Below are 24,219 nucleotides of genomic sequence, written 5' to 3'. Positions count from 1 at the left end.
ATAGAGTTGCTTGTACATATTGGTAGTGCTGTTGCATGTTAAGGTTTTTTGGGCTTGTTTTAAGTGCTTATTTTGGCCTTGTTTTGGGGTTGTTTAAACCAGTGATTCTCAAACATTTTCATGTCAAAGACCCCAAATTAATATGTATTTGTCTGTGGACCCCCATCTATGAATATTTTATGCCAGGGAGGGACCCCCATACAACATTTTAAAAATATTCCTCATTTTCTACAAGATTTCTTTTGAAAATAACAACTAGCTCGTGAGCTTTTTGGGCTTGTTTTCATAGACCTAGTTGCTTGTTTCTGTCGCCAAACCTGGCAACGCTCATCTCAATAAACAATTTTCTGCTTGTGTTTTTAGATTGTTTAATCAGCCACGGTCTGGGTGAGCACTACAGCACTTAGTAACTGTAATGTATGAATGAATGTAATGTATGAATACACTGTAATGTATGAATGTCGTGAAACTATAGCTAAATAATAAAACGTTGACGCCGACAATCTGGAAATTTGGCTTATTCATGAATTGCTAGCCATGTAGCTGATAGCACAGAAGGTGGTAGTTAGTTGTAAAACATTCATTTCCCGAATCCCGATAAAGCTCTTTTTTTTTAAACTGCTAATTCATTACAGAACATGTGCCTGTGAATCGTGATTTCACAACAAAAACCTGGTAGAATCCCCCAAAATGTGAAGAAATGAGAACTGTCGTGAAGACACCCTGTAGTAGTTCACCCAAAAAACTTCATTTTCTATCAATTACACACCCAATGAAGCCTTAAATTCATGGATATTCTTTTGTTTTTAGCCTAAGGTTTGGGTTATGTGCTAAGCACTTTCATTAATATATATTGCCTAGGTTAGCCATGGTTCACATGATGACAGTCATGTTTCAGGGCTATTGTATAGGTATGGATGGAATAGTAGAAATTAATGTGAAAGAAAGTATAAAATCACATTTCATATTACTCAGCCATCATCTAAATTAATTGTATTTAAATTGTGCTAAATTCATTTTTATTATATTTTATCCTGTCTTTATTGTTAACAAAGCCACTGAATGGAAACTGATGACATTTTAAGGTTACGGGTGGACTCAACATGAGAATATTTGCACATGTACTGTAGTGTGCACATATATACAGTATATATATGCGTTCGTTTATGGGGGTCATTCTACTCCAGTCCTTGAGCACCCTCCTATAACTATCATGCTCAGATGGAGGCATTTCTAGGAGTTATTTCTGTCCAGTTTCTCCATTTCCATCTATAGTACATGGACATTTTTACACTTTCATAGTTCAATCTATTCAGATTTGTGCTGTGTGTATCCCCAAAATACTACAATTGTTGAAATTATGTGTCCTCTCATCCCTTCTCACCTGTGTTCCTTTCTAACTAGATTTGATGTCGGATAAACGTCAGCGTGCCAGAGTCCAGGGCTCGTGGGCTCAACAGTTGCCAAAACAACGGCCACATCCAACAGGTTGGTTAGACCAGTGTTTCTCTAACGTTTCAGGCTGCGACCCCCAAAAATAATCTTATTTGAACTGGCGAACCCCCACCCTGACAAGCACTTTGTAGGAGTTGAGAGGCATTACATTTAGTTTGACTCGGTTCCACAGATACATATTGTGGAAATAGCCGATCTACAAGCTCACAATGCCTCGCGTTTTTTGTCGCCCTATTACTTTGAATGGTGTGCTCGTTCTATATAGTAGGTTAATAGGCTTATCTATGATCAACAGATCTCCCCCTGCTTTTGTCATTCCGCTGTGTTATTGCTTTTGTCATCCCGCTGTGTTTATTGATCCACAGCGTGTCCTTTCGTCTTTTGAGTTTAACTAATGTTGTAACTTGTGACTTTTCCAACAATCGAATACTAGGTTAAAGCCACTGTTCTTGATCAGGGGGTATAGGCCATTGTCTATTTGGCTACTCACTTCTCATAATCGCAGTCATTATCGCAGTCATATTTATTTCTCAGCGTCAGATAAGCATATTAACAAAGACGCTGTGGTCAAAAGACTATAACGCTTCCCGCTTTCTCACCTTGTCATCCATCACTCTTGCAATGGTGCACCCCTAAGCACAGTCAGCTGGTGTCATTATATTTCTAGCCTACTCAATGACACCAGATGGAGGAGACCTCAAAACAATCAAATGACCAAATAAATATACATTTCATATACCGGGTAATTAGATAAATAGAAAATGGAGAGAGAGAGAGAGAGAGAGAGTTTACAATCAATTGAGGCATTTAGGAAACTGGAGCAAACGGAACAGCACCTGGTAATATAGGTTACAGGTTCGGTTTAGCTCAGGGGGTGAAGAATTATAGACAATTCATCCTTTTCCTGTCCTTTGTAATTGTGTACATAAATGATAACATAGATAGATACAGTGAGTGAGTGGCTTACTACAACATTACAAGGCACATTCAAGATAAAGTTGACCCCCAACCCCCCCCAACAAAAAAAATCATTTGGGGATCCCCTGGGGGCCCGACCCACAGTTTGAGAACCGCTGGGTTAGACCAGTGATTCTTCAAGGACCCCCAGTTTGATATGCACTAGGGCCTAATGTGAGATCAATTAATTTAGTTCCTAAATATCAGTCATTCAGCTGGGAACCCCCTCAAAGACCTATGGGGATCTGATATACCACTTCACCAAGCTGTACCCATGTTATTGATTTATTTAAATGTGTTGTTATTTATTGTTTATTGTGAATTGTTATTTTGAATATTACTTTAAATTTCTTGTCTTATGTACTTCCTAGGTTGAAAATATTTTTAATATAACTCGATGAAATGCACACAGCACACATTACGAGTATGAAGCAGGGTGTTGCTTTGTATTGTTATGGTCTTCCAAAAGTGCATCAGCCATCTCTCTGTGGATAAGAAGATACACCTACTGCTCAGTAATAATGACTGCAATTCTCACTATGCTTTTATCTGTTTAATCCCATATCCTTTGTATATTTTGATCCAACAAACGTCTGAGTCCTGTCATTCTCTCAAACCTGTCTCTTCTGCAACAGCTGTTCCTCCTGTGAGTGTGAACACCGTCCCAGCTGCTGGCTCTTGGGGAGGTGGACAGAGGACAGTTGAGTTTCATCAGCCTGCCAAGGTAGAGAGACATGAAAAACAAAATGTTTCCAAATTATTTGTTTAAATAGTTTTAGATCAAAAAAGAGATACCCGCACACTGCCAGTTGCACATTTCAAGAGAATATTTATTATTATATTATATTATATATAGTTACATAATAAATATTCTCTTGAAACGTGCAAGTGGCAGTGTGCGTATCTCTCCTTTTTGATCTTAGACTGTTTGTCGCTTACGCACCTGCTCTAAGACTGACTGGGTGTGCGGAAGTCTTTTCCATCTTTTAAATAGTTTTAAAAATGTTTTCTAAATAGCAGATCTACAAGCTCACAACATGCTGTGATGCGACGCAAGTTGTTTTTCATACCATACTAATGAATGGAAAACAGTGGCTTCCTCCAAGATCAAACATATGCATCCGAAAATGGTCAATAGTAATGTCAGGTAGACTGTGACTTGTAGTCAGTGAGATGAATATACCAGACCACTGCTACGGTCCTTTAACTTGTGTCACTAGATGCCTGCTTTCAGTAAATAAAGACATAAAACATGAACAACAGGGCGGCAGTGGCTCAGGAGGTAGAGCGGCCGTCTTGGAATCCAATGGTTCCAGGTTCGATTCCCGGCTCCTGGCTAAGTGTCCTTGACTCGTAACTGCTCCCGATGAGCAGGTTGTTGCCTTGCATGGTTTCCTCTGCCATCGGTGCGTGAATGGGTGAATATGAAGTACATTGTAAAGCGCTTTGGAGAAAAGCACTATATAAATGCAGTCCATTTACTGTACCATGGAGATACATCGTTGAATTACGTCAATAAGAGACATCTAACAATATTGAGTCATGTCGAAAGCAAATGTTTGGTCTACTACTCTATACATTTTTATAATGAAAGCACATTGAAATCATATCAACCAACTCTATTCGGTCTATATCAGTGGTATGTATTTGGTCACGTACCCCCATCTGAAAAGTTGTGCCAGCGTCCCCCAGAAGAGAAGATTTGTGTAAGAAGTTTGCATATAGGCTATTTTTTAATAGCAGAAGTATACAATAGGGTTAAAGCGGTTAAAGTGGTTAAACTGATTGTGATGCCCATGCTATATTAACTAATTTTGCTGGGGACTCCCTGGAACCCCCTTAAGGACCCCCAGCGCTCCCCGGACCCCAATTTTAGAACCACTGGTCTATATTATTGTATTCATATTATAGTATGGTCTTAACCATTAGTGATTGTATCACAGCTTATTCCACGGTGCGAAAAATAACAGACCACCTGAGGCAAATATACTATTCTGATTGGCCAAGGCATGTCACATTAATTCTAACTGCTAACATGTACAATTTGTTCACCTCTAAAACATATCAATAAGCACGCTGTACTGTAAATGTACTTGTAATTCATGGAAGTAGTCCGGTTTGTAATTAGCAACACATGGTGACAAAAATATGTTACTGTGTAGATAGATAGATAGGTAGGTCGACATGAGAAAATGTCCACACTTCAGGTGGGGAAACAGGGGTTATTTTCTCATAATTTATCCCTTGCTTATAGGTATAGTCTTGCATAGATGCTATCTAACTGCTAACTCTTTCTTTCTGTGTCTTTTTTCCTTCACCGCAGCCAGTCAGAAATATCCCACCAGAGAAGGTTATAGAGTAAGCAACCTGTTTACATTTATTCTTTTTTTACTGCTCTCATTTCTCCATAACATGAAATTGAGTATGAATAGTTATTTACTCATTCACTCAGTCATATATTCATATTCAATCTATTTAATAGATACATTTATTTTACATCACCAACTACACATTTATTATTATGCTTTTCATGTGGATTTGCAAAAGCCTGACTATTTCCCCACACTTAAAAAAGAAAATATATAGCCGACTACTTTTTGACCATGCATATTGTTTGTTTGTTTGTTTGTTTGTTTATTAAGGATCCCCATTTGTCTACACCTTAGTGGAGACTATTCTTCCTGGGGTCCAAGCAAAAACATCAAAATACAAATCATAAAGTGCAGTACAACATAATCAATGTTAGTGAACAAAAACACAAACTTAGAGTACAAAATGTATATTAACAGTCAAATTAAAATGAAAAACAAAGCAAAACAGGTTTGTCTGTCCGAAAATACCAAAAATAATAACCTGGCTCTGTACATTACTGTTTTCTTACTGTTACTGTTTTCTTAATATTGACCATGAGTAGCATCTAAAATATGACCAACACTATTTGTGTTAATGTAATTATTGTATTGTATTTGCTTTGCATAGACAGGCAGGGGACCATGAGATCAGCCATGGCCCATTGGGAGTGTCCAGGTGAGTCCAGTCTACCTGGTACATTACAGAGCTGTGGGGGAGCAACTGGTGGGGAAAAGTATCTTTATGTGAAATATTCATACCTTAAGTTAAATATGTTGTGCAGAGGTCTACAAGCCATACTGTACATTTTGAAAACTGAGCATACAGTTTGATAACACCCTGCTTTGGGTTTGAAAAACTATGTGCCTGAATTGACCATACAGGCATATTCACTCATAGCACATTCATTCAGGTCTTTGCTCTTTGTCATATGACATACAGTATGACATTTCTTTTCTTGTTCCCGACTTCATATTTTAGATATTTTAGCTATTACTGTAGTACTGTGTACTACAACATAGTTCTATCCATCTAATGGTAATTGCAGTCCCACTGCAGTTATAATAGGTAGCCGCCACCCCATAGAACATCGATCACAAAGCTGCACAGATATCTACAGTATGGGGTATACAGATTTTGACGTTGAGATTTTTTTGTGGCATGTTTAGTCCACTAGATGGCAGTCACTCCCCTGGTAACTGTTGAGACTTGTCCATCACTTATACCTGCTGCTGGCATACTGTATGTAAATAGTTTAATATTACACGAACATAACTATTTGTCGGACATGCTTTAGACTCAGGTTACTGTTTATATTTATGTATGTGTGTGAGCATGTGCATGCTGGTTAGTTTTCTGTTTTGTCAAGATTAAATTGCTGTAACCCAACTACTCTGGCAATAGAGCAATGAGAAACTTGTGTGTGTGTGTGTGTGTGTGTGTGTGTGTGTGTGTGCGCGTGTGCGTGCGCGCGCGTGTTTCCAGACTGCGTCTGCTCCCTGGTTTTTTGCCTCCAGAAGAAGCTGATTGGATGTTCAGCAAACTGTTAGCAGAGCTGCCCTGGTCCCAGAAAACTAACAACAGACAAGGTGGGGGAAATAATTGTAATTGTGCAAATGAAAAATTCATTAAAAATCTGCCCTTTGTGCTGTGACATGGCAACTTTCTCCAAAATGTAGTCCCAAGTTAGAAACTATCAGAGCATTCTGCTATGTAGAGGAAATAATTAAGTCCATCACTCTTATTGTTTCTTAAACTGTAAAACTAATTGGCACCTATTTATACATTTTCAATCCCTTCATACATCTCTGACCTACTGTAGCCAGCAGTGGACAAACCCCATTCAACCCCAGTACTTGAGTCAAGTATTGGTACTCCTGGTCAAATATTGCTCAACTACAAGTGAAAGTTGCTCAGCTCAGCGGTGCAAGCTCACAACGTGTCGCATAGCGACGCTTTGTGAGCTGGTAGATCAGCTATTTTTGCACGCCACAATTGTACAACGAAGTATAATACAGGGCTGAAGGGGTTAATCAGACTAATCTATTTAATCGAGCCAAACGTTTTAAATAATCCTGCTATTGATTTGAAGTCATATCACCCAGCTCTACTTCTTTCTCTCTTTCTCAGACCATCTCTCTGTACCAACTCCTTCACCCATTATCTTGCCATACACTGTGCTGCACCCTCCCTCTTTATCTGTTTTCCATGACCTCTCTCCCTGTCTCCTAACTCATTTTTTTTAGGACTCAGAATAGTCCTCCGCCAATGGCTGTGTTGATGTTTTCTCCCTGATAACATCTTTTTATGGGAAGAGTGCAGCTTTTTCCCTCTGATAAATGAAAACTCAGAGGCTGGGTAAATATTTATCCCTGTGTCCCCTGCATTACCCAGCACCATAAAAAGCCAGGGGCCTGTGTTACAGCCATTACAGTGTTTTGGTTACATCGTGTCCCCATACCAAGCCTTTGCCAAAACACTATTCATTTGCAAATATTGGTTCTAGGAAGAGGGCTTAGAGGCAGGCAGAGAGGGAGAAAGAAAGAAAGAGATGCAAAGAGAGGGAGAGAAAGAGAAGCTTCAAGCAGACGCATGCAGATAGAGGAAGAGAAATACTTTACTGTGACTTAGAACTAAGAAACCATTACTCCTTTATACAAGAATGTAGATATATTCGAGACCCAAAATTACAATGGATTCTGTGTAATTAGCTGTCTGGGAAAATCATCCATGTTATTCAAAATTAATCCAAAATTACAAAGAAATGGCACAATGAATAACTGGACAGGCAGAATCAAGTCCGACATTCAGCAGCATTATACCATTGTAATTGCCTTCCCTAGTGCCGACAGGCACTAGGGAAGGCAATATTATATTATGAAGCAGAAGAGAAATGCATTCAGGATGAGAATGAAAGACATTAGTGGAAAAAGAATGCGAGAGAGAAGCATAGAGCGACAAGAAGCAGAGTGACTGATAGAGAGAGAAAGTTGGAGGGACTGGGAACATGGACTGTTTACGTTCGTCCTTCAAGGAACAGATAAAGAGATTAAGATTGGTCTAATAACACTAAACACACCACCATAATCCTTTATGGTGCGTTGGTCTGAAATAAATGCTTTTAACTTATTTGTCCTCCAATAAAAACGACAGCATGTTCAGACCACCAGGAGTGTCTCAGAGAACTAACAGCAGGACTTTGTGTACGTGTGTGAGCATGTGCACTCTTGTTTGTTTTCCTTTTGTCAAGAAAGATTCAATTGCTGTAACCCAACTACTCTGGTAATAGGGCAATGTACTCGAGAAACGTGTGTGTGTGTGTGTGTGTGTGTGTGTGTGTGTGTGTGTGTGTGTGTGTGTGTGCGCGTGCGTGTGTGTGAGGTGACTTTGGGCTGCATTTGCTACAGTCACTTTGAAGCACAGACTGTGGACTGGTAGAAATCAGCTGTGGTCACAATCAACATGGAAGTATAATTTACAATAGACTGCCTGCAGCTAATTATGGAATCTGTGCTGAGCACATTCGTCTTGTCGCATGTGTGAAGACATAAAGTACAGTCTTGTAGACAGCCTCTATAGTGCTTGGCAACGTGTCGTCACCACGGGGGGGCGTGGCATAGTAGCTGCAGACATACTGGTGGGAGTCAATGTTAAGTCAACCTGTTTATGCCCCACCAAGATGTCCGCCGCTACCAAATGACAGTTGTTGACGCCCCCTTCAGGATTTTTTGCAACACACTATAGTTCAATGAGGACCAAATATCAAGTCAAACAGTCCATAAAGTATATCTTCCTTGCTAAATTGCTTCATCTACATGCTACATTCCCCACTTCCTTCCTTTCTGAGAACTTCAATCATTGAATGAATCATTTATGTGTGTGATGTTCCAGGTGAGGCCTACCAGGAGCCCAGATTAACCTGCTGGTATGGGGAGTTGCCCTACACATATTCTCAGTCCACAATGGAAGCCAATGCACAGGTAAAATACATGTTACAATATATCTAACTAGTCTACATGCCTGCATGTTTCAAACTTAAACACCAGGAGTGTTTATTTCGTATGATTACTTCACACATAACATTTCTGCTACAACTAAAACGTTTTTTTTTTCACCCACATGAAAACAAATTCACTTAGTTTTTTTCCTGCACCATTAAAAAAAAATCCTGAAAAGAAATAAACCAACCCACAAAATAACCCTACCCTACTAATGTCCCTTCAGGCGCTCCGTAGTTTTCAAAGCAGTGGCCGTAGGTTTGTTCCCGCTGGTTTTCTCTGTTCTAGCCCATATAGAGCACATATTCTGCTGTTCTAGCCCATATATTGATTTAGATTAATATCGACTTAATATTCTCTCCCATTTTAAATATATCTGTGATAATACCTTTGTTCCAGAACCCACTTTGTCATTAATTGCAATAGGTTTACTATTGGTGGCTGGACTCTTTTTCCTAGACACTTTCTCTTTCTACCAGTGGCATCCATTGCTGTTGACACTGCGTGGTGAGGTGGAGCAGGCAAGTGGGCGGAGCTTCAACTCATTGCTATGCAACCTGTACCGGGACTGTCGCGACAGCATCGGTTGGCACAGCGACGATGAGGCATCGCTCGGCTCTTTGCCAACCATCGCATCCCTCAGTCTGGGAGACACCCGAGTGTTCAGCCTCCGTAAACAGCCTGCACTGGTGAGGAGACACAGGGAGGCATGGAGTGGGTTAGAGGTGGTTGATAATAAGAGTTTTGAATTTAAATTCACTCTCCCTGTGAAACAGGTGTGTCTATTCAAATAAGGGCTGAGCGATTAACCATTATTTTAGTTATATTTTGACTGTCGACGCTGTCTTGGAAAAGCACTTTGTAAATAACATCAAAAGTAATTTTTCCATTACAGGTGTTTTTTTTAAGTTGTCTAACTTGGTATCTGTCTGAGCTTATGTCTTTATTCAAGTTAGTGAATGCTACATGTACTGTTCATTTATACAGTGAAAGGTGTTATTAGCTAGCATTTATGTGTGTGCCACAGGAGGAGAATGGCGACTATACCTATGTGGAAAGGATCCGAGTTCCTCTTAGCCATGGAACTCTATTGCTAATGGAGGGGGCCACACAGGATGACTGGCAGGTAGGCTACACCAGCCAAAACATCAGAACACACTTGTGTGTTCTGATGTACCATAATACCATAATACTGTATGGCATACAGTATTATGGTCACTGATGAAAACATCACTAATATTACCTTGTGACAAACCTATCTGGAAACACTATTAAAAGTTTTTGCCAAACCTTGGGGCTGACCAAGCACAGTGATGTGCAGGCATTTCATTATTTAATCGGCTAAGTTCTTAAATTCAAATCACAAGTAATGCCACATCAAGCATCTGGACAGAACATAGACAAGCTTTTATAACATAAACAAGATAGGATCTAATAAAGGCATGCCTATGTGGATCTTGGACTTCATGTAACCAGTCTACCAGTCGTCTATGACGTAATGACTCTATATCTGGGCAAGGTTTTGCTCGATTCGTCGAGCCATTCATCCCGTCTTATAGAGACGGCTTGGCTCTGAAAGAGGCTAACTAGTTATGGTAGACAGTGAAACAGTTACAAGTTAAGTATCGATAACGTCCTCATACTGTATATACTACATTCGTGCCCAAATCTGGACAATCCGAGGTGAGCCCCTTTGACTTCCATTTTTAAGTGATCAAAAGAAAAGCAAAAGTTGAATATTTGAAGAAAAATAGAACTCAAAACAAATGAGAGTTCAAATGAGGTTCTACTTTAGACAGTGTGCACAAGAAATTTAGCGTTGATCGGTCCAGCGGTTTCCGAGATTAGCTCCGGACAGACAGACAGACAGACAGACAATCACACACACACACACACACACACACACACACACACACACACACACACACACACAACAGGCCTGTGTTGTGTTGCAACACATGTTGCGACGGGTTGCGTTGCATAGCAACGTGAGCTTGTAGAGGGAAAAAAGGAGGGGGCTAAGGTTAGACGGCTGGGGTACCCCAGTCAACAAAGTATGTAGGGTTTAAGTGGTTAAAGCTGTCTCGCTCAACCTCACCTCATTAAACAAATGATACCAAAATAAGTCACAATGTTTTGCTGTTCTTAAAGTAACCTCATCGCTCATTATAGTCATTCACTGCTCTGCCTCAGAAAAGCTCTGCCATTTTTGGCCTTTGACAGTGCCCCTTAAGTCAAACACGGCTGTGAGAAGTGTGTTTGTTGGGTTCCTGTGTTTGTGTAGCCTCTAAGAATAAGTAATATGAAATCCGGGCCGTTTTTACTAGCTTGAGAATGTGTGTTGGATGGGAAACTGCAAAATGAATGATGTGAGCATGACATTGATCCCATGAGGGAAATTCAGTTGTCCTGGCAGTAATGCAGTCAGAAACACAGGACAGATATAGAAGAAAAGAGGTACAACTAACAAAAAAGCCCCCCCCCCCCCCCCCCCAAAAAAAAAATATATATATATATATATATATATATATATATATATATAGAAACGGGTAATAAAATCTACCAGCTCAAAATGCATTGCAGCTTGTAGATTCACTACTTTCGCTGTGTGCGACACGATGGTACAACAAAGTATGAAAAAAACGCTCATAGAGAGAAAGATGAATGAGACGATGAGTAAGAGATGGAACATCGAGAAGGAGGGAGGGAGAGGGAGGTATAGAGAAAGGATTGAGCTAAAACAGCCCAATTTTCAAATGGAAACATGTTTCTTCTTCAGGCACATGAAAAAAAGATAAACAGGAAGTGAGACGTTATAATGGATGGAAGTGTTTAAAATACATCTAGGAGTTTATATGTGCAACAGTACAGTGAAGGAGATGCACAGTACAGTGAAGTTTGACAGGTGAAGGATTATGTGTCCATAATCTTTCCTCACTCACTGAGTGGTGATCATACATTGAGGGAGGTAAAGAGTGGAACCTGACCTGATTATTGGTTTGGCCGAATAGTACGTACAGTATCTGCCATTATATGACTTCTTTGAGGATATCCGTATCGGTAATCTGATGTGTGATCAGCACCACACGGGAGCTTGTAGACTGGCTATTTTTTTAAATGTTTTGAATACGGCTTACTGTCATATAATATGTAATGTAATATAAGTGGTTAGATTTAATAAAAAGTTATCCTACTATATATTAAGGAAACCTCAGTCAGTCAGTCAGTCAGTCAGTCAGTCAGTCATAACCTGTCTGTTCCTTATGGTTCTCCTCAGTGGGTTGAGCAATTGCTCAGAACTTGCACACGGGCATTGACTATTGGCATATGCAGACAACCACGATCCACGTTTTTCACTTTCCCAAAATGTGAGCTGTTTATTAGCGTTTTTGTGTAAATTCCGGCGATTCGGAGTTCGGGCTATGAGATCTGTTGTCACGGTTACGCTCTGTTGTCATGATTACATCCCCCACAGGCTATGGCTCTTGCCGATGGCTAGACTTGGCTTACACACACACAGAGAGAGAACGGTAGAACAGGCAGACTCTAAAAACGTATAAAGGACTCATTTAGGGCCTGTGTCCACACACAGCGTTTTATGAGCGAGAGGGCACTTTGGATATTGATCATCTTCATACCACTAGCATGCAGAATGACACGCGCAATGTTTGAATCCACGTTGTGTTGTTGGCACAGGCACACATAGGTAAACTATGCATACCGAGCTGATAACCCAAAAGTCTGAGAAGCGTCTGGCTGCAACCGTGTTCCAGCAGACGAGATTTCTATTCTGCAGCCAGAAAGTCTGCATATCGCTTGGCTGCGCACATCGCCAAGTATGGACTAGTTTGTGTGTAGTTTGTGTTTTAATTCATTTGTTTGCTTATAAGTACAATGTTTTCAAATAGAAACTTTGATCAAATACAAATTTTTCAAATTGATGAAAAAAAAAGATAATCAAAAGGCAGGATCGGCATTGGACCCAAAAATCTGGCATTGGTCGGGCTCTAGCAAAGAGGGTGAGCAGGGCCCTGCAGTGCACGTGAGTCTCACATGTGTGTGTTTGTATATATAAGAAATCAGGTCTTTACTGTGACACAAACCGACGCATAGCCAAGCAGGATGTATCAGAACACTACCATACCGTAAACGAGCACAGGTTAGACAGATTTTTACCCTGTAATTTGTGGAGACACTTATGAAGGCCTGGCCGTTACTCTCCAGGGAAAGGCATAAATGGCAAATGTACGTATACTTTGTTGTGCATTGAAAATAGCCAATCTACAAGCTCACAACAATGCATATGCTTGTGTGCTTGTAGATCGGCCATTTTCGGCACTCAACACCGTCATACAATGGAGTCTAAATTAGGCATTAGGTGTTTACATTAGGGTTGCAACTATAGATTATTAGCGATTATTCTGGCAATTACTTGTGTCTGATTAACTGTGGCTGCTGAGAGAGACTGAAATATTAAAAGAACGACCAAGTGTTAGAGTTATAGGGTCTTTCCCCGCTGATTCTGCCAAGCCTGTTCCCTTGGCTAGATAGCAGGTAGACACAGTGGGAATCTCGTCAATCCATTCATGCGCGTCACTAATTAGATGATGAGGCATTTGGCTACCTTAAGAGAGTCAGACTTAACCCCCGCCGTTCCTCTGCTTTTCTTCACTTTGACATTCAGAGCACTGGGCAGAAATCGGGCCTTCTGCTCAGCTGCTCCTCGGCTGTGGAATGCTCTCCCTGACCATATGAGAGCAGTTCGTTGACACTTTTAAAAGGGAACTAAAGACCTTTCTTTTTAACAAGGTATTTGCCTAGACTTATTGATGCCTTTGTGTGTTTTTAAACTTGAACCTTTGTCTTAGCTGTGTATAGTTGGGGGGGGGTATAGTTACCATTGATCAGAATTGTATTCATTTAATAAGAAATACAAAATCTATATTCTTGACTTTTTATGCCATGTAGCACTTTGAGATTTGCGTCAAATATAAAGTGTGTTACAAAAAATGTAATACTGCAGTGAAATCCTTGAAAGCCTAAGAAGGATCCATTTTACAATTTTCTGTGTTTGAGAGACAGACAGAGCAGAGAGAGATAGAGAAAGAACTAGACAAAGAAGAAGGCCAGGGATGGTTTTATAGTGATGACTCCCTCAGTGTGTCTCCTGCAGACGTCATCTCCTTCAAGTGCTTGCAAAGACCACCGGCCCAGACATAACTCTTGTCTCTCTGGTGTCCATGACACTCTACTGTATTCACTGCACCTCAGCCAGAAAGGAAGGAATTTGAGCTAAGTGATAAATATTTATTCAGCTCTGTCCATGTTACTGATTCTGAAGGTGATTTTATCTCATGATTTTTGCTCATGGATGTGTTGTGCTTTATGGTTATATTTCCACGACCAGGAATGCTTAAAGACTGACTGACACTTAATCAGGAATCTGGAATCTTTGCAGATTTTCAACCTAAATCCCATGGTTCTGATGTCAGGAGATCAATAATATAGTGTGGCAAAAAATACCATGCGTCGTCTGTGTTCTTCAAGAAATGTTAGTTTCTGTATCTATACCGCATGTAAACAAAGTTCTATATTATTAATATTGCCTGCTTTGACAATGTTATTTTGAACTAATAAGCAGTTGCCCAGTACAGAAATTATTAATGGAACTGTACAGTACGTGTGTCAAATATGTTAAAACCTTTCTGGCACATACTACCACCTTGTGCCACCATGTCCTTGTGTAGTGTAGCCCTTCCATCTGTCACCTGAAAATTGCTTGCACATAATACTTGACCTCCTGTAGGTCATGTGTGTTTGTGTCATTGATGTGAGCTGGGTGTGTGAGGACAGATTTGCCCTGAACCCTGTCTCATATCCAGTCACCACAACACAAGACTGTGTTGAATGTTGAACTAGTTGGGTAATACCCTCCAGGGACATCTGTGTTTGTTTTGGATTTCCAAAGATCAGTCTGATAGTTTTAGATGGAAATACATAAGGTCACAATTTAAATGGAATCAAAAGTTGACAGTCTGTGCTTGTGTCACATTTGTCCTAATTTTGCAAGTGTGTGTTTGTGTAGAAATTCTGTCTTTTTTTGTTCCCATGAAAACACCATAACAAACATGTCTGTGACACGCAGCATGCATGCATGCATGCACGCACGCAACTGTACAGGACTATTGACATTTGGGTTTTTATTTTAGCTATTTTTATTCCTATTCTTATTGAAATAGTGCCTTTCCTATTTATTTATTTTGTTTTTTGTTATTGACACTATTGGGGAAGCTTTAAAGGTGGTGTACATGATTATTATAATTTTTTTGCAAAATATGTTTATTGCTTTTTAAAGACATAAAAATACAAACATAAACAAACAAAAAATACAGCTCAGATACAACATTCATACGAAGATAAAAAGATAAGCAAGAACATGATCAAAGGTCACATCTCCCGGCCAACGAAAGTCTCCCAACAAGGAAAGACACTTCAAAATGATTTAAGATGTATGAAAACACCAGTCACCAGTGGCACAAGGACACTAGCCAGGACAAAATGCTGGCCTACAAGAAGGCTAGGGCCGGTATGGGAATCCCCCAAGCACAGTGGCGGACAGCGTAGGTCCAATATAAGACAGATATGGATCCCAGATCTTGTAAAAAGTGTCCAATTTGGAATGCAACATACATGTAATGTATTAACATGGGATACAGTCCATTACAATATTATGCCGCGCTCTTATGCATGGAGCATCGTCCTTGATCCAAAACAAGAGAATGTTCTTTCTGGCAGCGAACGTTAGCAGGTTAAATAACCTTCTATGTTTAATATTTACAATATGACCATCTGGGAGACCAAGTAGAAGACACAAGGGATTTAAATCGATAGGAACACCAAAGATAGAAGCGAGTTCTGCTACAATATCAGACCAATAGTTCCGAAGCTTCACACAGGACCAAAGGCAGTGAATGTAATTCCCAGTCTCTGTCTTGCATTTAAAACAAAATGTTATTATTATTATTTTAATAAGTGTTATCATTGCTATATTGTGATTGTTCAGTAACATGGGTTTCCCCGTATCTCCAGCTCTTTAGTAAACAGAAATGTTATTTTCAGGTCGTGATACCAATTTTATCCAATCAGGAGGGAAAACTCATACAAAATATAGGATAAACAAATGAAATTAGAAACAAATAAATGAGCAGACAAAGTTAAACTGTTATGTTCCATTTACAAATTTGTAATGATAAATGATCTTTGTGGGCTTCTCTCTCCTGATTGGATGATCTACCTGAAGATTTATTTTCTGTTTATTAACCACTTAACCCATTTAGACCTGTTGTAACCTATACGTTGTTATACCTTTCAATCTGGGAGCCACCTCTGTGTCTCATTAGTTGTTTGCTATACATATAGCAACATCATTTTTTATAAATGTTTTGAGTAAGAATTTGAACGTTTTCAGAAAACTTTGGTTAGGTTTTAGAAGGCGTTTTTAGAATCGGCCTCAGGTCTAAACGTTAAACCCCAGCATTCGTATTGTGGGGAAAGCTTTCGCAGAAATTGACACGCTCACAACGCGCCTTCCCCACAATAACAGAAAACCGAAAAGACACTGGTATAGCTCCCCGAGTCAACCATATGGGGTGGAGAGACGGGGAACAAACACACTATAGCAATGATTACTATCAGAATATAGCGCTTACATTTTGTAACAGCACATTTTTTTAACAACAAGATTTTCACCACCTAAGTTTGACTGGTACACTTCTGTCCATGGAAATGTAACCTCTCAGCAGGTCATTTGACCTCCCTCATTTGCTTCTTCTCTATACCTTTATCTCTGTGTCATTCTCTCACCCTCCCTCTCTCTCTCTCTCTTCCCTCACAGCATCAGGTAGCTAAAGAGTACCACGACCGCGGCCCTCGTATCAACCTGACCTTCCGAACCATCTACCCTGAGCCTGAGGGCCACAGACAGGGCACCAAGCTCCGCTACGCCACCCAGCAACCATAAGCTCACCTCTGATGTCAACCAGGTTAGACTCAGACACCTTACCTGTATGTTAGATGCAGACCGACAGGGACACAGTGTTACCTGGGTGGTAAAGAGGGCTTATGCCACATGCTGTCACGTTGGATGTTTGAGTCGGTGATGAAGTAATGATAAGGTGACCACCTACACACTGAAGACATTAGAAACGGGATTCTGGAAAAGCAGAATATGGGATATGAAGGAGTCGTATAGAAAGCGTGGAAACAAATTGGAAAAATAATTTACAAATGACAATAGCTATCATTTAAGCAGTTGACATTTTCTCCTTATTTCATATCATGAGCAATAAATAAAGCACACAGCATTATTGACATCATATCTCATCCATTTAACAACCAATATGATCTTGTCCGTTCTGGCCAAGGATTCATAACCCTGCTATTAATCGTGCCCCAAAACATAGAGCTCCTAAATAGATCAGCACGTTCCTGACAATCTGTCACTGCATTGTGTCTGTGTTGTGGATGATGTTCTGTCACAGAACAGCATCCACAACACAACACCACCACCACCACAGTTTTTGTCTTTGTTGTTATCAGTGGTTAATGTAACTTGCCTGTATATTTATTTTCAGTTGACTGCAGTGTGCTTGATGATGTACAAGACGCATTTCAGAAAGGATCAATAAATCACCAATACATCAATCGAAATTTCTGATTCAGCAAGAAACTATAGAAGTGAGCAACCTACAGTGTTCTATAAAAAGAGAAATTGCAGGACAGACAGATGTTGGGGGGTAAATTGAAGGTAGAATATTGAAAATGAATACTTCCTAATAGTTGCACCAGAATATGCTGCTGTGTATTTGAACCTGGTGGAAATAATCAGACACACAGTTCTATCTCCAGAGAAGCTTACATTTTTGAATGGGATTATGTGGCATAGGCACACCTTTTTGTTTTCTGCAATTTGCCTTAAACATGGTCACTTTGAAACACATGTTGAGTTAAATTCAAGGTTCAGTTTGAAGTTTACCCTTTCCCAGAGTTGCCTTTTGACCTGTAACTGCATTTAGTTAATTTAATCATCTCTTTTACAAGGTCTGGGTTTGCTTGTGTGTGTTCTTCTGGGAGAACTATACATCTATAATATACAGTGAGAGAAGGAACAAGGAAAGTGAACAATTATAACCATTAGCATAAAGTACCAATGGGAATCACTAAATTCTGATGAAGAGTTTTTCTGATGTTGTTGTGCTTTATAAGAACATGGTTTATCAGGAAATGGGACAGATTCTAGTTCATCTTAAGTCCATTTGGAGCAGTGTTTTCTTTTCTTTTTTTGGCTAAGATATCCTACACTAACTTTGAGCTCAAAGCAGTTCAAATAATGATACAAAAAAGTTATTATAAACCTTTAATAACCATGGCGTCTCTATTTTGGGCGTGTCATAATAGGCAGTATATACATAGTGTCAGTCAACAATTTTCTAAAATAGTGAAAATATCACATCTACAAGCTCACAACTTGTGAGCTTGTAGATCAGCTATTCTCACTATTCATCGTACGACAAAGTATATAGGGCTTAAATAGTTAAACCTTTAAGTTATATTCTCTGTTGCCAAAGCCTTACTGTATGTTGTGTGCTGACCCGATCGGAAAGTGATATCACTGTTGAATCCAGTCACTATTTATTTTGTATCATTAAAGCCATAAATGAGGCATTCTTGTGTTCAGTGTTTTTTTTAAATAAACAAGATAATTGGTGTTATGAGTCATGTCTCATGTCTAAAAAGAAAAACATTTAACCCACCTATTTTGGGCATGTCATAGGCAAACATTTTCAAACGTTTTCAGATAAAAAACAAAAACAAAATGTAACTTTGTGAAAAAAGCAGATCTACAATCACAATGCATCATGTGACGTAATGTGAGCTTGTAGATCAACTACACAATGTATTTGTCGTATGATTAAGTGAGCCGAAGTGGTTAAATGCAGTTTGCGAATGTGCTTCATGCATCCTGTGTAGCTCAATGGGTGCATCATGTTAGGTGGCCTCACAGGGGCCACAATTGCTAAAACTATATAGTCAGAAGTCCTATTTCATATACAGAACTTGATGTATACAAATCTGTATACAAAGCAAGAGAAATTTAAATAAATACGCTGTGTGGGGGCACACCAGTAGCTGACTGGATAGTGTGTCGACCAGCCGGAGACCTTTGTCATATCTTTCCCCCTCTCTGCCCCCAGCTTCCTGTCTCTCTCCACTCTGAATAGACTAGAGCAATAAACTGCCCAAAATATAAAAACATTTAATGTCAAACAAATACATAGTGGATGGCGGAAATGAGATGTAAGTATATATTGATTTTTTCCAATGTACTGTAAAATGTCAATGGGTTCAATCCTCAGTGAGAATCCTTGTATGGGACTCCGTGTCAAGTAATGGCCTAGTTGGTAGTACAAGAGTGTCTACAAAAGTAGTGAAAATAGCTGATCTACAAGCTCAACGTTTCCACTCGACAGTGACACTAATACAACTGCTATTCAGAGCTGTAATTCCCAGTACAGTGACAGTCCACCCTCCTATTCTGAACCTGTTGATGTGATAAGACAGTGTTTTAACCGAAAACAAATGCTTGTACAGTAGGTCACATGTCAAGCCAACAGCATCTCATGGTCATGTCATGGTCACTCAAAGAAAAAATAACACACATCCTCCGTTTCTTGGTGCTGAGCCAAACTGCAAAAACAGAATGATGAAAAACAAGATGGGGGGCTCGCAACTCACTTTTAAATGCTCCAAATTGTATTTACGGCAAACAGCAGGTACCTTCTTCAAGATCTGTCTCATGTCTGTCCATACATTGTGAGATTTGTTTTTTTTTGTTTTAGTTTTTTTTACTGACATCTAGAAGAGGGTCTATGTGAGTGTCTTTGTGTCTGCAGCTGATCTCACAAACGGCGGGACCAATCTGCACCAAATTTACTGCCAGTAGGCCAAGGAAGTAACTCACCCCAAAAGATATCACACGTTTCATTGAGATATTTCACTTTTTAAAACTTTAATTTTATACTGGAAGAAAAGGGAAGTTGGATTGGTGTGAAACGTGGCCCAAATGCGGAGATGACCGACGTCCTCCTAGTACTACTGATGTCCTAGATCCACATAGAAGCCCTTATTAGACTCTGTCTTGTTTGTTTCAGAAACATTGCTATGCAGTACAGTAGTTTGAGATACTGTACTGCATGATGTGTCACATTTGGTGACACATAATGTCTAGACATTAGACTGCAGAATGGAAGATGTTGTAGACAGGAGTTTCAATCATTTTACAATCTAGCCTCACGCGTAAACAGTGGCAAAAAGTAAATGCTGTGGCATAAGGAATATGGGAATCAGTGACAATATCGGGATTGAGCTATTTTAGCTATTCATCAGTTATTCAAGTATATAGGGCTTAAGTGATGAACCCTCTCTGTGCTGTTGAAGAACTTAGTTGGCAGCATCAAAATGTACACAGCGATTGCACCTTGCTGTCTTATATCATGTTCAAGATGATCTACGAGTATCCTTCATGTTGACACATTATAATTAGACACCTCGAGTGACTCAGTTTCACTGCTACGTGCCATGCCTATCAACATCCATCTGGGTTATAAATAGTTGTTTGTGTGGTATTGATTACTTTGGTCTGATGGCTCATCATAACGAGAGGCTTTCCCTAATCTTTCCCTATCACTGTTTCCCATACAGTGGGTTGGGACCCATGTTTGGGTCGCATAACCATTTTTATGGGTTGTGGGCAAATTTCCAGTTTTTTCTGTTTCCTACATTTTGTTTAATTTTTTTTTCCAAAAGATTTCATAAAGAATAAATAAACAAATAAATTAAAAATTAAAAAATAAATTAAAAATACAACGCGTCGCAATGGGTCTCAAGCTAAAAAGTTTGGGAACCACTGTTGTATATGACTGAGGTTTGTCTGTCAATGTCAAGTCTGTGCCACACTTACCTGTCCAGCAGATGTCACTCTCTCCTCGTGATCTGGCCCTCATCTGTGTCGCTACACCTGAGATGATTGTCCATTGTGTTCACCTGTGTGTGTTGCTGTTAGCCCCTATAAGCATGTCATCTTGGTAGTCTCTGAGATGTTGGAATCATGGTGAAAAATCTTGAGGGAATCCTGAAATGAGTTACCCCTATCTGAGGAGCCCCCACCAGGAGGACGTAGTCGTAGGGCCTTGGTCCTACTCCTCTCGCCCAACACTCCCTGCTGACAGGTGCCGCCCGGCCCCAGCCTGTAGGAGTACGTGCAATGACAAATATCCTCTGCATTTACTCATCCTATAACTACTAGGAGCAGTGAGCAGCCATTCTATGTATGTCTACTATATATATAATATTACATTATTTATATTGTACATTTTTTTACTGCTATTGCTTAAAGCTTTGCCCCTGAGAAAGTTGTCTAGTCCATCCTTTATAAGACAGAAAGAAAAACTACAGTCCTTAATTTGACATGCTCTCTGACTAAACGTATAAATGTTGTGTAATGTCTACCTCTGTACACGACAGCCATCAGAGCCAGGACCCCCACTGAGCTGCTTTGTCTGCCTCATGAGATGTTACAACACAGCTGATTTACTGGTGAGCTTAATGAAAGTTGTAATGTTTTCCTCAACTTCGTTGGCAGTGCATCATGGTTAAGAACTGGTTTCCTCTGGGTGTTCTCCTCTGCTACTGACCAAACACTATTATACACACACACCCGCATGCATGCACACACACACACACACACACACACACACACACACACACACACACACACACACACACACACCAACTTTCCCTGTAATCCCACTGTGTGTGCGTGCGTGCTTGGAGTCAGATACTCTAAGAGAGATAGCAGCCTACATTATGTCACTGGTCTTTTGTTAGTGACAGTTGGTCCATCTTGTACCAGTGTCTTATTGGGCTCCTAATTGTCCATCAGGGCTGAATGATACATTGTGTCCCAGAGACACATTGTAGGCTACACCTCCAAGCACAGAACATCTTGGTGGCATGATGAGGACTGTACCTTACTGGTCTAGAATAATGATGTGCCAACTCCCCATTTCATGTGATGAAGAGATTATTTTATAAGACATTATGTTATTTGTTATGTCATGATCAGAGTTGTACTCTGTTTCTCTCTCTCTCTCTCTCTCTCTCTCTCTCTCTCTCTCTCTCTCTCTCTCTCTCTTCTAAATAATAATAATCAAAATAAGTTATTTTCTTGGGGGGGGGGGGATCTCTGCAGATCACCTGCAGGGAGGTGAGACATAATTTAGATGCAGATATCAGACATGTCAGTGTAAACCTAAGTGGCAGTAAAACAAAAAGTAAATAAAGCTCTATATTCCGGTAATAGTATGTGTGTAATCAGAGTGTTTGTTCAGTAACAGGGGACTCCCCATCTCTCCGCAGGTTGGGATACAAACTATTTCCAATGAGGACAGAGAAACCCACAAAAAAATGTTTAGACACATGTCACATGTCTGTTTGTCTGTTATTACTGTCAACATTTCATATGCCAAGCAACCACTGCCCAACTGCCACACATTCCTTTGTTAGCCAACGTCTGTATCTCTCCCTGATCCTGACACCTGTTTGTGTGAGGCAGAAGTGATCAGGTTTCCTGGAATTACATCAGACATGTCATCTTCCTCTGGCTACCAGAGCTGCTGTCTGGATCACCCCAATTAGAATTTGGACTTGACTATACACTCTGTTAACGTTGGTTTTATTATTAGGGTTCCTGTTATGCTTAATTTATACTACGTTGTATGACAAAGTATGGATTCGGCTTTCGTTTTTTTATACAATACGCACAATTATGAGACACAGGAACAGAGGAAGGGAAGAAATTACATAGATTACATTACATTAGAGTTTGTTCTATATGCAGGTGAGAAGATGAAACAAAAGGTGTTAACGTCCACTAATCAGCATTTGTAATCCTACTGCATCGAGGCAGGTTACTTTAAGCTCTTGTTTTCATTTTGGGGGTTTAGTTAGACAGGGTGGCATTGTGGAGGCCTGAGCCAAATGGAAACTGAAAACGGATATACTGCAGGGAATAACTGCTCACTGTAAATATGAAAACGGATATACTGTAGGGAATAACTGCTCACTGTAAATATGAAAACAAGTTTAAGATTAATTCATAAATAACCTAACAACAGCGTTTCGTAATACATTTTATATAATTTGCTATGTATTTACTGTATATCTCTCAAACAGAAGAAAGTAAGAACAGACAGACGGAGGTATACTAATTTAGGATAGTAGGACATTAGGATGAACTTGGATTCATATGAACGAGTGCAATGACACTATAGTGAAGAATTATAATATTTGTAAAAACATCTAAACTAATTATGATTATATATTTAGATTATATTTATTCTTACTATTGAGATAGAATAAACATGGCATTGTATTGTGATATGGATTTCAGGTCATGTCACCCAACACTACTATACAGCCACATTTGACAGTTTCTTGGGGCCAAGCCTAAACTACATTAGAGTGCAGCTTTTAAGTCATATTGTGTAACATTCATTTTAGTAATCTCTTTTAACTACACCCCTTGCAGCTCCATTGTTATTACAGTGTTTGTCTATATGGAAATATGGAAGGAACACTGAAAAAGGAATGCTGTAGGGTCCTAGCGCCCGATGATATCTTGTAAAGCAACGATACGTCATCAGAAACTGTATTTATTTTATTTAAAAAATATATATGTATAAACTCTAAAATACATACATAAATACATTTCTGGTGCCTACGTCATTTTTGCGTGAGTTTCCACAACTCGGCAAAAAAAAGTCCACTTCCTCCCGGGTGCTTCTGTGTTTATTCCTACTAACAACAACACTACATGTTTAGGGCAGTGGTGCAGTAGGGCAGACATTATATTAAAAGTAACTTTTGTATAAATGAAACATGTGCACAGTACGACTTTAAAGAGCACATCCCTGCTGCAAACTGGGTCAGTGTCACTTAACCACTTGAACCCTAGTGCTCCCTATTCTGTGGGGAACATTTGCCAGAAATTATGTAACTACACCTTTCAAGCCAGGAACCCCTTTTGGGGTTCTTGTTGCTATGTACAGTATATAGCAACATATTTTTTTTAGCAAACATTTTTGAGTAAATATTTGAAGTTTTTCAGAAAACTTAGGGCGGGATTTAGAAGGCGTTTTTAGAATCGGCTTCAGGTCTAAAGGGGTTAATATAGACAATATTTTCCCAGTGTATGAACATGTGTATATCTTTGTGCATTTGTGCATAGTTGCGTGTGTGCGCGTGTATGTGAGTGCCCTTTACTTGCTAGACCATTTGATTGAATTAATGAATGGGTGACAATTTATGTTTCCATCAAGCCCCCTGCAGTCAACAGACAATA

At 39.6% G+C, this 24,219-nt stretch overlaps 1 protein-coding gene across 2 annotated transcripts; it reads left to right on the top strand.

Moving 5' to 3' along the window:
• The first annotated feature begins 325 nt into the window (after positions 1-325).
• alkbh3 (alkB homolog 3, alpha-ketoglutarate dependent dioxygenase) lies at positions 326-18,496 on the top strand. 2 transcript variants are annotated; one of them, XM_080438617.1, is made up of 10 exons: positions 326-387; positions 1,405-1,488; positions 3,048-3,136; positions 4,736-4,770; positions 5,392-5,439; positions 6,247-6,350; positions 8,653-8,741; positions 9,239-9,448; positions 9,787-9,885; positions 16,654-18,496. In XM_080438617.1, exons 2-10 carry the CDS (start codon positions 1,410-1,412, stop codon positions 16,777-16,779), a joined length of 879 nt encoding a protein of 292 aa, XP_080294743.1. In that variant the 5' UTR covers positions 326-387; positions 1,405-1,409; the 3' UTR covers positions 16,780-18,496. The 2 variants fall into 2 exon arrangements, with proteins under 2 accessions (XP_080294743.1, XP_080294742.1); XM_080438616.1 differs by having other exon boundaries at positions 9,239-9,484.
• Positions 18,497-24,219: the final 5,723 nt, after the last annotated feature.

The sequence above is a fragment of the Gymnoscopelus braueri genome (assembly GCF_963280865.1).
Source record: "Gymnoscopelus braueri genome assembly, chromosome: 9".
NCBI lineage: Eukaryota > Metazoa > Chordata > Actinopteri > Myctophiformes > Myctophidae > Gymnoscopelus > Gymnoscopelus braueri.
The sequence above is the reverse complement of the archived record's forward strand: the minus strand, read 5'-3'. Positions and strand labels throughout refer to the sequence as shown.

Coding starts and splice junctions, on each gene's coding strand:
- alkbh3 (XM_080438616.1), top strand. CDS start 1,410: ATGTCGGATAAACGTCAGCGTGCCAGAGTCCAGGGCTCGTGGGCTCAA. Junction 6,351..8,652: donor GAAAACTAACAACAGACAAG/GTGGGGGAAATA, acceptor GTGATGTTCCAG/GTGAGGCCTACCAGGAGCCC. Junction 9,485..9,786: donor AGGCATGGAGTGGGTTAGAG/GTGGTTGATAAT, acceptor TGTGTGCCACAG/GAGGAGAATGGCGACTATAC.